The sequence below is a fragment of the Cavia porcellus genome, unplaced genomic scaffold, assembly GCF_034190915.1.
Source record: "Cavia porcellus strain 051 isolate PalLab524CR breed Dunkin Hartley unplaced genomic scaffold, mCavPor4.1 scaffold_18, whole genome shotgun sequence".
NCBI lineage: Eukaryota > Metazoa > Chordata > Mammalia > Rodentia > Caviidae > Cavia > Cavia porcellus.
Window position 1 is genome coordinate 51,834,660 of NW_026947501.1, and position 14,239 is coordinate 51,848,898.

The window sequence follows — 14,239 nt, forward strand, 5'->3', positions numbered from 1 at the left end:
GATTCTGTCCACTTTCCTCAACTTCAGAGCTGGCAGTAACAGTCAAGGTCCTCTCCCATCCCACCACGGTGACTCTGAGCTCTTAGCCTCCCTTTGCTTCTTTTTCATTTTTATCGGTACTGGGGATCGAACTCACGACTGCCTGCTTGCAAGGCAGGTGCTTATGCCGCTGAGCTAAATCCCCAGGCCCCTCCCTTTGCCTCTTGAAGACCCCTTTGGATTATGCTGGGTCGACTCAGAAATTTCTATCTGTTGGACAAGTTTGTTTTCAGCAGGGTGTGGCAGCATACATCTATAATTCTAGCTGAGGCAGGAGGATTGCTGCAAGGTGAAGGTCAGCCTGGGCTAGCTACATAGAAGTTCAAGGCCAGCCTGAGCTATGAAAAAGACCCTGGCTATCACATATCCCTGATTTTTAAAAAAATGTTCCCTCCAACTCCCAACAACTAAATCACATGGGGACAAGGAAAGATGAGTTTGGCCTGGGCTGTGTCCCATACTCACAAGTGCCTGGGTCCGCTCGTGTCACTTAGAAGAACTGTGATTATCACAGAAGTCGCATGGATCTGTGAGCAGCGGTTCAACTGCGCTGACCCAAGATCAGCAGGCGACTTCTGTAAAGGGCCGGGTGGTAAATATTTCACCCTGCGGGCCACACATCTGGCGACAAGCACTGTCCTCTGCCGCCAGGATACAAGTGACTGAGGCTGGCCTGGGACCTCTGAGGCCCTGTGTACACACAGACGCATTTCCCCGTGGTCCTGTTTGCCATTTCCTGATCTAAAGTGCTGGTTATCTGAAGTGTTGATCTAAGTAAGGGTTGTGCGAGAACAAGCAAACCGAAAACTCTGACTGCTGGGGGTGCTATATCCCATAGACTTATTTACACAGCATATAAATATACCACAAACTTATTTATACAGCTTACTTGGGCTTCCCTTTGCTATATGACCTTTCCCACAGCTGGCACACGACCTTTGCTAAAAGGCAGGCTGCAGTACCTCAGTGTTGTCAGGGCAGTGTTTGTGTGGAGAGCGCTGCATACGGATTGCTCTGCCCTCGGCCATTGTGCCCCTTGTGCCCCGACCATGGCCTGATGGCCTCGGGGCTGGGTGGATCCTCTTGATACAGGGAGGCTCTGGTGCCCTCTGGACCACAGGACCCCCGCTTCCCAGCCCAGGCACTGCTAGAATTCTACCAAATCCTTACCTCCTGGATCTCCTTTCTCTGGACCCCATGTGTACATCTGTCCCTCCCTTACAGAAGCCAGACAGTTGTCTCTACTATGCTGTCACTGGGCTAAGTAGACACAGCTGACCTTGCTCTGCGTCTTAGCAGAACCACACATTTGTCACCAGCGTTAGATGGCAATGCCGTGGTCTCCTGAGAGTGTGTGACACTCAAGGAGACACTGGGAGACTGTCTCAGGGAAGCCCCCGGCTGTGCTCTGGGGTGGCTTTTTAGCTGTCAGGCACAAAGGGCACCTCTCCCATGGCGCCTTGCAGGTGGCTTTTAACTAACAAGGGTCAGAATCTCCTGCTTAAGTGTAATGATGTGTTCCACCCACGGTTACTCTTGCTGGCTGCCGCTGTTTCCCCAGAGGGACAGAGAGCTCCTGAAGGCCAGCTTCCTCCTGGTCTACCACGACCGTGTGCTCCCGCTGCTGCACTCCACGCTGCTGCCCCCCTTCCGGTGGGCCGAAGAGGAGACAGAGGCTGCGCGGTGGAAAATCATCGCTGACTTCCTCAAGCAAACCCAGGAGAACCAGGGTGCCCTGCAGGCCCTGCTGTCCAAGGACGGAGTCCATGAGCCTTTCGACCTCTCGGAGCAGGCCTACGACTTCCTGGGTGCGGGCAGGAGGAGTGATCCACGGGGAGGCTTCTCACCAAGTGGCAGAACCCAGAGTGACCCATTCTGACTGGGACCTGCTCTTTTTCTGTACAGATGGTATTTTTAAAGATATATTTATCTAATAATATGAATGCTTTTAAAAAATAAAATCAATTTTATAAGGAATACTGTTATACTTTAATTTGAAGATAACTTTCAAAAACCAACTACTTAAGTTTAAGTTGATAGTACAGATTTCTACATAAGCCAGATCTTATGAAAAGCCAAGTTTATGTTTATTCAGAAACAACCCACAAAATAGAAGATATTTCCAAATCACATATCTGACAAGAATTTCATAGCCAATATATATAAATTTACAAGTTTTACTAGCAAAATTGATCTCATCTGTTAATCACTCAATTCAGTTTGATATTTAAATATGATTTACCCCTAATTAGCCATTTTTTCCTTTTAAAATCAATATGTGTGTTCTGTCAAAAAGAAATCAAGGGGCTGGGAATACAGCTCAGAGGCATAAGCACCTGCCTGGCAAGTGAAAGGTCTTGAGTTCAATTCCCAGTGCCAAAGAAAAAGAAAAAAAAAGAAATCAAGCCTGGAGAGTGGGATTATCTCACCCTTCCAGAGTACAGAGATGAGCTAATCGGGTCTTTCTCCATTCAGATAAACCTGTGGCTGCTGGCAGAAGTCCAGCCTTGCTGTTGTAATTAATGGTAGCAGCTGATGAGTGGAACCAGCCGGCATTGATGGAGTGCCTTTTGTGCGACTGGCACTGTTCTGGCTGGTTCCGTGGTCTTCACCACCACTGCAGCAGGAAGACCTGGTTTTCTCCATGTTACTGCTGTTACTGCTGTGCCCAGGCCAGCACATGAGATCCTCGCCTGAGATCAGAGCTAGTGGGTAGCACGGCTGATGCACACTGAAGACCGGGTGTCATTTTCTATTCATGAGATGCAAGCATTTAAGAACTGTGTGCAAATAAAATCTGAGGACACTATTTGAAGAAAAGTATGACAGGTTGGTTGGGAAAGGGTGTAACCTCAACTCTTAGAACCATTAGAGATTTTTTACAGCATTCTGCTATAAAAGAGGCAGGTATGTTTAGAGATCTGTCAGGTTGTTAAATTTCTGTACCACATCCTAGTTAACCCTTAACCTAAACTTGGGCCTTGTATGAGTCCATTTGCTACCACTATGACAAGATACCTAAGCAGGGTCACTTACAGAGAAAACAGGTGTTTACCTCACAGCCATGGAGTTTCAGGGAGCGGCACAGTATCCGCTGGGCTCTGGCAAAGGCCACTAGAGTTCACAGCAGGCAGGATGGCAACCCACAGAGCAAGGAGGGCACTTGTCCCCAACTTGCTCTGCCCTGCCAAGAGCTGCCCCCATGGAACCTGCCTTCATCCCTGCTGGGGGCAGCACCCCAAGATCCAATCAACTGCCCTAACCCTCCCTCCCCTACCTCTTAAGGGTCCTGGCAGCTCCTCACATCACCACACAGGGGACCAAGCTTCCAACACAGGAGGTTTGGGGACACACCTAAATTCTACCCTCAAGCCACGCAGTCCTTAGTCTTGGAAATTGGCATGGCATGGAGGGTCACCGGCCACAGCAGTGATCATCAGAACCTGGCCTTGGAAAAGAGGCTTCACAATGTCTCTGAGAGTAAGTTTGGGGAGACCCCCTCCCTCCACCCTCCCGTCTTCCCTCAGTGACAGGTGAGGTGCTGATGATGCCCAAGACACCTTTGCCATCACCACATAGCCCCCTGGGACACCTCTAGATGACAGCCTCCTGTCCCCAGGACCATGCCCTCCATAGAAGCAGGGACTTGTTCCTACACTGTTGCTGAGTGGCTGTCTCGTCATCCCCAAGGCCCTCTCTGGAAGGAACGGGAGGCTGTGTGAACCCCCCCACCCCCCCGTGACTCATTTCTCGGCAGAACCTTTATTTCCTAGGTTCTGCCTTTCTGTTTTTAACCACTGACCGTGCTGGTGGATCCTTTCCCAGGATGGAGTCAGAGAGGACGAACTGGCCTGAGGGTGTGTTTCCAGACTCATCCAGGCTGCTCTGAAGATGTGTCATGCGCCTGGACAATGTCATAGTTTCTGACACATGAGAAAAGTACAGGGACTGGAGAGAAAACAGCTTCAGTGTCGCTGAGGCCAAAATCTGAGGGTCGTGGCATGTTAGTCTGAGTAGAGGGGACAGATGTCTCTGCCACCGATTGACCACCTTCTCTTCAACCAGTGGACTCTTGGTGGGATTTTTTTTTTAAAAAAATGAAACCTCTTTTTCAAATGCTCCTCTAGCTTCCAAAACAGGAAGGCACTGTCAAGGAGCGAGAAACATCCTGAAAACCAGTCCCGGCACTTTGGTGTCAATGAGCCAGGCTAGGCCACCCTGAGCTGACCTGAGAGCTGGGCGGGTGAATAGCAATGGGGTGACCTGCGGCCCATGCTGGTGACGTGCCTGCAGTGACTGTCACTGTGGCCTGCCCTGGGGCTGGGACTCCCTAATGCAGGACCGTGGCAAGGGGTGGGGCAGGACCTGTTCCTCCCCAGCCTCGAGACCTCTTGGCACCAGCCGAGTGTTTCTCATCAGATCCACTGCAGGTGAAATTCCTCGCAGTTCCTGAGCCTGGTGCTCAGCGTGATGAGGGGTGGCAGCCCAAGAGGAGGACGATTTCAGAGCTCTGTGATTTTGTGGTCTCGTGTGTGAGGTCAGAACAGCCCAAATGGAACCAGCGCCATCAGTGACAGCTGGCAGAGGAGCGTGGGCTCAGGAGCAGCTGGGAAGCCTATCTGTTCAGTGAAGAGCTGGAGGTGTTATCTGCCAGCAGAGGGCTTTGTCACTGTGCAGGACAGTCAGGTGGCTCGAAGACCCCTCCATCTCTGCGTCCTGCCATTTCATTCAAGTTCCAACAGTGCCACGGCCAGGGAATGGGTAGCACTGTGGCAACGCAGAGCAAAAGTGTGCCAGTGTTCTTCCTACCGAGACTCGTCCTCTGTGGACTGACTCCCCAGCTGCCCCTGGGGACCTGTGGATTCAGGTACATTTTTAGATGAATCCCCACATACTCCTGGGAAACTCAAGAATGAGTGACTCAAATCCAGACCTGCCATCTGAAGGCTGGAGATCTGAACACAGCAGCCAGATGGACTTCGTGGGGCAAGGCTGAGGACAGGGCGATGTGGGGCTGGACCAAGGTGCAGTAGGACGTGGTGGCCTTGGGTATCTGAAAAGCAGATTGGACCTTCACCTGCCCATTTATGTCAGCTTTGCCAGCAAGAAGTAAATTGGCAGACCTTTGTCCTCTTACGGAGGCCAAAATGGGGAAACACACACACACACACACACACACACACACACACACACGCGCGCGCGCGCGTGCATATACACACAATGCACAGGGCTCCTGCTTCCTGAGCTCTTCGCCCACAGAGTCCCTCTTCTCTCCTGGCAGCTGTCGTCTTTGGAGCCTGAAGCTCATGCACACCCTAGCTGTGATACACACTACAAACACCACGTCACTCAGCCTCTCCTGAGTGCACCCCGCTACACTCGCCTACCCCATCTGACAGTTGGGTGAATTTGATCTGTGAGACAGCAGCAGGCTAGAGCCAGGGAGACATGGAGAGGGAGAGCTTGTCCTGCTCCTTAGCAGGGGAGCCAGGGTCGGGGACGTCTGGGGCCCCTACGGACCGACCTTCATGTCCTTCTCTACCTGCAACTTCCCCACCTTGGGAGCACATTTGAGTCAGCAGACCGAGTCTCACGCAGAGCCAGCATTACCTCTGGATTTCTCACTGACCCAAAGCAATAAATTCTCTCCCTGTCACAGCTGATCGGAGGGGATTTTCTGACACATTCGATGGAAGTAATCCCCGTTACAGATAGTGCTGTCTGCTCTTCCCCCAGGTATCTTTGGCTTTCTCTGCGCCTGACCCTTTGGTACTGGGCAACCTGGAGATTGCTTCTGAGCGATGTGTAGAGCCGTGTGTTGACGGGGCAAGAGCTTGAGGAAGAGGAGTTGAAAAGAGACAGGCGGCTGTCTCCAGAGCCCTGAAGACTGGGAGGGGAGACTGAATCACTCTGAACCTCTACAGAGCATGCTCAGTGGGCCAGGCAGCCCTAAAGGTGGTGCGATGTCCTGGTTCCCCACAGGCACAAAGCTGCTGCTCCCCTGAAGCTCACATCCTAGAGAGGTGCGCAGATGGGGAGACAGAAAATTGGCAAATGAGTGGGTGACAAGAAAAGCACTTGCACAGAATCACAAGCTGGAGTGGTTTCTGCTCTAGTCAAGTACAGAAGGCTACTATGTCTCCCTGTGTCATTACCTAACTTACCCTAAAGCTGACTGTGCTAATACCCAGGGATTTCAGAACTGAGCTATGGAGCTCCAGTTTGGCCTTCAATCCAAGACAGCAGTGCAAAGCCTCACAAATGGAAGTGATCTTGAAGCCACAGCTGAGAGGAGAGAGACAAACCTGCAGCCTGGCCCCCAGCAAGCAGGCCTCCTGCTAAAGCAAGTGAAAAATCAGTATTCAAATAGGATTTAAGCAAGAATCCTGTCCCATCACACACTATTTGTTGAGGTCTGGATATAAGCCAAAGTTACTCAATCTTTGGAGCTGAACGAGAATCTCAGTATCTCCAAAGGGAAAAACAAAAAGAAAATCAAGAGGTAGCAGCTCCAAGAGGATACAACAGTTGATATTGAGACACAAAAGCAGCCATTATAGGCAGCTCCAGAAAAGAAAGGGCAAACTCCTGAGCGATGAACAGAGAGACAGACCACCTCGGAGCGGGAGCAGATGAATCACACGCAGAGCCAAGCTGAGATTTTAGAGGCAGGAAATGTGTAACAGCCAAAATGACAGTACAGATCTGGCTCAGCCGCACGGCTCTGCCTGGCAAGCACAGGGTCCTGGTTCGATCCCCGTACCAAGCAAATAAAAAAATAACCGAAATGACAAAATCCAGTAGCAAACCCAATACATCAGTAGACTCAATAACAATGTAAATGGCAGATCAATATAAACGGCCCAGTCTGAACAACAGAAAGGAAAGAGATTTAAACAATGAAGAAACGAGCTCAGGACTCTGTGGTACAATACTAAGGAGCTAACGTTCCTGTCAGGAAGGAGGAAAGAGTACAGTTAGAGAACATTTTGGTCAGAAATAAATGGTTAAAACTCCCCATGTTTGGTGAAAGACACAGGTGAAGATTCAAAAAGCTCAGTTACCAAACAAGATAAGGTCAGGAATTGTCATAACCAAACTACTAAAGCTAAAGACAGAGAGAGAACTTTTGGTGTGGTGTGGTGTGTGGTGTGTGTGTGTGTGGTTACTGGAGACTGAACCCAGGGCCTTCACACTGAGCTATAGCCCAGCCTTTAAAATTTTTTTTTAATCTAAACACAGGGCCTCGAAACACCAGGCATGGTGGCGAATGCCTCTAATCTCAGCACTTGGGAGGCTGACCCAGGAGGATCTCTGGTGAGTTTAAAACCAGTCTGATCTACAAAGTGAGCTCAAGGCCAGCCTGAAGGTTGCATTTTAAAAAATTTAAAAAAATAAATAAATAACTAAACAAATAAAGACAGGGTTTTACTAAGTCACTAAGTTGTCAACACCAGGCTCAGATTTAATGACCTTCCTGCTTTAGCCTTCCTGAGTGTTGGGGTTACAGACATATCCCGCCACGCCCAGCTCTGACTACAGATTTCTCATCAGAAATCATGAAGTGGAACGATATTTTTAAAGTGCTACAAGAAAAAAAATAAAGCCCAGCCAAAAATTCCATCTTCCATAAAGGTATTGTTTAGGAATAAAGGTGAACGAAAGATGTCCTCAGGTGGAGAAAAACTGAAGGACGTCATTGCCAGCAAAGTGACTCTAACAGCAATCCCATAGGATGCTCCTGGGCAGAGGGAAATACACTGGAAGGAAGCCGGGGGCATTGCTGTGACAGGGGAGTGCTCTGTGGATCACTACACCAGACTTCTCCGTCCGAAGTTCCCTCCTAAGTACAAGGGTTGAGAGTGAAAACTGTGGCATTTCTGAGGACCTTTTGATTTGTGTACATCTGACATGATGACAAATGCATTAACAGGCGCTGGCATGGGGTTAAGATCTTTATGCTCAACTCAAAGTGGCAAATACCAACTCTGGGTAGCCTGGAAAGTTCTCAGAACCAGCCTGGCATCTAGCAAGAGCTGCCTGAGGATTGCCAAAGAAACCACCTTAAACGCGGGTTGGCGTTTCTGTCAAAGGCGGGCCTCGGCAGTGCGGTGCATGTGGAGTGACACGCATGTCCCCCTGCATGTTGTGAGACTGCACGATTAGCGTGCTATTGTGGCAGAGGCTGAGATTTAGTCTTTGTTTTTCCATAGCCAAACGCTGAATGAAAGAGGATTTGAATGGAACGCTAAAAATGGCCAAAAACCCAAAAGAACTCAGGAAAGGGGGCTGGGGGTTTAGCTCAGTGGCATAAGTGCCTGCCTTGCAAACAGGCAGTCGTGAGTTTGATCCCCGGTACCGATAAAAACGAAAAAGACCAGAAAAAAAAAAAAAAGAACTCAGGAAAGGCACTATAGACTAAATACAAATGCATAAAAAATAAAATGGTAGATGTACTCAAATAATATCAGTAATACTAAATGTAAGTGGTCTAAAGTCATCGATGAGAGGTAGCAAACTTTAGAACTACAGCAGAGCCATAAAAACTCATAAACACAGCTGGGCAGGGTGCCACACTCCTGTAATTCCAGCACTGGGGAGGCTGAGGTGGGAGGACAGCTGTGAGGTCAAGGCCAGCCTGAACTGCATAGTGGACTCTGTCTCCAAAAAAAAAAAAGTCATAATTTTAAAGGTAAACGAAAAAGATAGTGAAACATTGACACCACCCCCCCAAAATGTGAATTTGGGAGGAGGACCAGGAAAATGAAGGCTAGGGGTTGGAAGCTGGAGACAAGTTGTCTCAGTCTCTGGGACCTGTTTTTGTGGGGAAAGCAGGGCTCACCGTGGGGTCCCAGCGTCGGGTACCAGGGCCCGAGCAGCCATGGCTCTTGGGATCCTTGGGGTAAATTCCCTCATGAAATACGACAGATGACTGGAAGGCAAAATCACTGACTAATCATTGTCACTAGGGAATTAAGGCCAGGAAATGAGACATAAATGCATGTGGGATATTTGAAATGCATTAAGTGATATGTGGGTGTCCAGAATAGCAGCAGCAATAGCACTAGGATATGGGCCATCTACTCACCTACCACCCAGGGACACACCAAGGAACGCTGGAGAGTCTGGCCTCTTCTCTCTGCTCTGCAAACCTCATTCAAAAACACACAGTTTGCAGGGAAAAAGGCTGAGAACCAAGAGCTCAAACCCATGATTACTCTGAGATGCGCCATGTGAAACTTGAAAACAGGAGGGTAACACTGTATGAACAAAGGGTCTGACACAGCAGGCAAAGCTGAGCTTGTCAGTGTCCCACCCCCAACTGTGCTGGGGGCGCCTCCCCGCCCTGGTCTAACCAGGCCCAATCTTCAGCAGGACCCCATCTTCTCTTGCCTCATGCCCAGCTACATTTATGTCATCCAGCTTTCTGTCCGGTGATTTCCATAGCGACACTACCTTCAGAGAACCTGCCTGGAGCAGGAAGCAAAACAGCTGTGCCTGAGACAGGGATTTAGCTCAGTGTCATGAGTGCCTGCCTGGCAAGCATGAGGTTATGAGTTCGATGTCTGGTAACACACACACACACACACACACACACACACACACACACACTCCAGCCGCACTTAACTTTTAACAAAATCTTGGCCTATTCAAAGAACTCTTCATTGGCAGTGAAAAATGATTCAGAACTTTATTGAAAGAAAGCAATAAATAATACTGTGATTAAAATAGTTCAAAAGTATATATATGTATATGACTGTATACTTTGTTACATACTCAGAAAATTCCACAAAAATTAATAGAAAAAGGGCAGTAATATGGATTGTATAAGTGAATTGTATGCATAAACCAAATTATTTTTTTTGCTTTTTTTTTTTTTTTTTTTGTCTTTTTCGTTTTTATCGGTACCAGGGATCGAACTCACGACGGCCTGCTTGCAAGGCAGGCGCTTATGCCGCTGAGCTAAATCCCCAGCCCCTGCATAAACTAAATTAAAAAGGCATGCTGCCTCTACCCATGTATCAGTTGCACAATAAATAACATGCACCCTGATCTGACTCCTTCCTTGCTGGCTTTTTAATATGCCAGTGAAAAGCAAGTTGCTTTTGCTACTTGTTCAATCCAAAATGGCTATGTCATCAAAATCTAAAAATGTATGACTAGTTGAAACATGTTTATAAACCAATGTAAAAAGGTGACTGACATATGAAAAATAAGGCCTTGATTAGTTAGAGTTGTACAACTTTATTTTCAGGGTTTCCTGCTCTCATCTGCTCATGCACCAATGTCTGTGAGATGTGAGCACAGTGCTCAGTGATTGGTCCTCTAAGAATAGCTGGAGGCACCTTCCACATGCTCACAGGAAAGAGGCAGGGAAGGTGCCAGGCTGGGGTCCACCCCTGGCCACTCCAGCCCTGCTGAGAGCAGCTCCAAGCTCATGGCTTCTGGTCAAGTCTCTGAAGACAAGCTCCCCAAGTCCAGACACAGGATGGGGAAAAGGGAACCAGTGCTAAGAAAGTTCTATAGTGCTCTGGTGCAACGGTTCAGTCCCGACTTTATTAGACTCTGATTTCTTGCTAAAAAAAGAACAGTTAAGGTCAGTCAACCTCAAAATATGACAACTGCTTGGAATGAAGTCTCCTGATTTTAAAATGACTGATGTAGAGCAAGGTGAAGGATAATGCACATTGCTTATGTCACAACAATTTTATAAATGTAGTAAACTGGGCTGGGGATTTAGCTCAGTGGCATAAGCACCTGCCTTGCAAGCAGGCAGTCCTGAGTTTGATCCCTAGTGCCGATAAAAACAAAAAAGACAAAAAAAGGGGCTGGGGATTTAGCTCAGCGGCATAAGCACCTGCCTTGGAAGCAGGCAGTCGTGAGTTCGATCCCTGGTACCAATAAAAAGGAAAAAGACCAAAAAAAAAAAAAAAAAAGTAACAAAATTAAAAAAAAAAAAAGTGTAGTAAACTAATTTTTTCAGGGATGGCTTATCATTAAAAAGTTAAATAGTAATAATTACAATATGTGCACAATTTACAAAAGCCGTGTATTTGTTCATACGGTTTATACATACAAGCATTACAGTACATTCATTTGAAAGACTAAAATTAGATATAAGAACATGAATTGCTTCCAGAGATATCTAAACATAGATGAAAAAGTAAGCAACTATATAAATGAAAAGTCCTAAGTTTACAAAAATAGAAGAAACATTAAATTCTAAAATATTTTCTCTATGTTATTGATGAATTTTTCACTAATTAAAAACTGTTATAAAATATCTTAGGACTCCATATAACAAGTATTAACAGATAGCGATTCGACTGAATTAAAAAACGTAGTCTCTGTTGGATTCCAAATGCTGCATATCATCTGTAGAAGTAGTGCAGGAAAACTGGAAGATAAAAACAAACAGAAAGCCTCTCTTAACACAAACCACCTGGAAAAGGACCATGACTTCAGACACACACGCTGGGGCCCACTTCCCCAGGCCTCCTGCCTCCTCCCTGCTGGAGCGTCAGCAGGCAGAACACTGAGGACCCTGCTCATGGACTAGAGAGGTTTTACATTTTGTGACAGTTTTAAAAGTTAAAGTTAAAAGACTATGGAGCCCATCCCAGATTCCAGCTGAGGCACTGAACACAAGCACAGTAGGCAGAGCTCCAGCTGGGGTTCTGATCACGGGTCAATGACACCTCTGCCATCAGTCAGTCAGAGCTCTAGACCATGAGGACACAAGTGGCTCACTGGCGTCCAGGCATGGCAATGCAGCTTTGTGTTTAAAATGTCTGCCATGTATGGTGGCACGTCTGCAATCCCGTATGTCAGAAGGCTGAGGCAGAAAGATTGCAAGTTTGAACAAGGACTAGATGATCTAGGAAGACCCTGTCCCCACTAAAAAGGGGATGGGGTGCTAGGGATATAGCACAGTGGGAACACTCTGGGTTCAATTCCCCATATATGTGTGCGTACATGTGTGTTTGTAACAAAGCCAGTATAGGAGCTGTGTACCACTGTGTATAAACACAGTGGAAGAGATGCTTCCCAATCTCAGGCTCTGGCCTCCTGATGTGGTCAGCTTTTGGGGTGCTTTTTTCCTCAGTTGCTGCTTTCCTGCCCACCCCCCAACAATGGCATCAGCAGATCATCACTTCAAGTGAGTAGGCATTTTTAGCTTTTAGGAAAAAATGGGAACGAACGTGTTTTTCTTTAAAACTGGAGACACAAGGGAGACAGGAGAGGGGAGGTAAAAAGATTTAAGATGTCCTAGTACAGGTACCAACTCTCCATGATGAATTTAAGTACAACTAACTTACTAATAAAAATAAAAGTTAACAGAACAAAAATGACACACAGCCCTCTTTATGGTCAGCTAAAAACCAAAATCGCCTTGATGGGTACAGAGCTACTATTTCTGTCATTTTGAAGTTCCCCATGTAAATTGGCATGGTCTAAACCCACACTGTTAGCCCTGTTACAGCTTCACCCTGCTGTACAGGGATGATCTCCAGGGATTACGCTGCTCTCTACTCACCAACAGGAGGCTTAACAGGAGGAAGTCCTGGCTGTCGCAGAATCCAACTTCTGTGTTTCTGATACACTGCCTGTTCCAACAACCATGAGAGGAAGTGTGCAAAAACAAAGTGCTGTTAGTTTTAACACTTCACACGGGGCACAGGTAAGACACACATCTCCACACCTACAATGGTGTCTACTGAGGAATCCTAAGACTGCCTGGGAGAGTGAGGCAAGAGCATCAGAGGGCTGCCCAGAGTGGTTCTGTCACCACCCAAGGGGACACTGGCACCTAAAATAGCAATAGGGCCCCTTGGAAGTGCAAACCACCTCAGTGTGCACATACAGAGAGGACAACCACCTAACATAGCTACTCTGCAGCTCCTTAAGCCACACTTTGATATAGCAACTGGACTTTTCCTTGTGCCCTACAGCTAGACCTCCAGGAATGAATGGGGTGAATCAGCAGCACGAAGGGGAGGAGGGAACCCCAGCTGCTCTGCAGGCACTGCTCTCAGGGTGGGTTGCAGGCAAAGAGGCACAGCCCAGAGGCCATGGCCAGTGCTTCTCAGAAGACTAAAGCTTGTCTCAGTTTCTACAAAAAAGGATGGAGAACACGGAGGCAGGGGTCCTTGTTTGACAAACACTGGGTGGCTAAACAGGCAGTACAGCCCTGTCACAAACTGGGTAAAGAGCTTGCAACATCTTCTGCAGATATTTACACTCCCAGTTGTACAGTGTTTTGTTTTCCTGCAAGTATACCAGGAATACTTCTTAGCAACATCTTGCCATAGCTCTAGAAAAGACAGATAGCTGGCCGCGTTGGTAAGACTGGGCAGTCATTGTAAACCTTCATTCTAAAGTCTAGGAGACATGCTGTAATTTATCTTATACTCTCCACCTCGCAAGTCATTTGTAACAGTCCACCTTCTTACCAATGTGGCATAGACATCTTCTATGTAATTTACCCTGACAACTTTTTCTATTCAATCCATTTAAATTTAGTGTTACACAGTTTGCCTGCACATGCCTGTAATCCTAGCACTCTGGGAGGTTGAGGCAGGAAAACTCCAAGTTCAAACCAGGCCTGGACAATTTAACAAGACCCTTTCTGGATAATAAAAGAAGGGGTGGTGTGTAGTACAGGTAGAAGGCTCCCTCCCCAGTACCACCCCAAACCCCCAAACAACAACCACAACCACAAAAATGCCACCAAAAAAACAAATCAACAACAAACAAACTCATTAATACTACCCTTTATTTTTGTTTTGTTTTGTTGAAACAAGGTCTCCCTGTGTAGTTCACACTGGCCCTACAATCCCTGTGAATTCGAGGCTGGTACTGAGCTCTCAGCAACCTTCCTGCCTTAGCTTCCCCAGTGCCGGGATTACAGGTGATCTCCACACCCAGCTATGTTAATATTGCTTGCAATGTTCAGAGAGAAAATGTGATTCTTATAGTGAAACAGAAATTGAAGGTACAGGGAAAACAACAGAGTACTCATTTAGACTATTTAGTAAGCCAATGGAAATTAAGCTCAAGGCCCGTCACAGCTTACTTACTTATCTATTTTATTTATGATACAAGGTCTTCCTATGAAGCTCAGTATAGCCTTAACCTGGATTTATGGTTCACATACATCTCAGATTCATGATTTTCCTGCCTGAGCCTCCCAAGTACT

The 14,239-nt window shown here is 47.2% G+C and overlaps 2 protein-coding genes across 2 annotated transcripts in view; one reads left to right on the plus strand and one right to left on the minus strand.

The window, feature by feature from the left end:
• The first annotated feature begins 891 nt into the window (after window positions 1-891).
• LOC134471359 (nephrocystin-1-like) lies at window positions 892-2,016 on the plus strand. The gene has a single exon (XM_063229870.1). The coding sequence runs from the start codon at window positions 1,550-1,552 to the stop codon at window positions 1,916-1,918; it is 369 nt and encodes a 122-aa protein (XP_063085940.1). The 5' UTR covers window positions 892-1,549; the 3' UTR covers window positions 1,919-2,016.
• A 7,688-nt stretch (window positions 2,017-9,704) lies between these two features.
• The window catches only part of LOC100718495 (liprin-alpha-1-like), a 61,854-nt gene continuing 57,319 nt past the window's right edge, over window positions 9,705-14,239 (minus strand). The window contains exons 20-21 of the mRNA XM_063230342.1: window positions 12,578-12,647; window positions 9,705-11,437 (exon numbers count right to left, since the gene is read on the minus strand). Of these exons, the coding sequence (XP_063086412.1) occupies window positions 12,589-12,647 (59 nt within the window). The 3' untranslated portion in view covers window positions 9,705-11,437; window positions 12,578-12,588. The remainder of the gene's footprint in view (window positions 11,438-12,577; window positions 12,648-14,239) is intronic.

Excerpts from the sequence above, each read along its gene's own strand:
- LOC134471359 (XM_063229870.1), top strand. The coding sequence starts at position 1,550 with ATGATGTGTTCCACCCACGGTTACTCTTGCTGGCTGCCGCTGTTTCCC.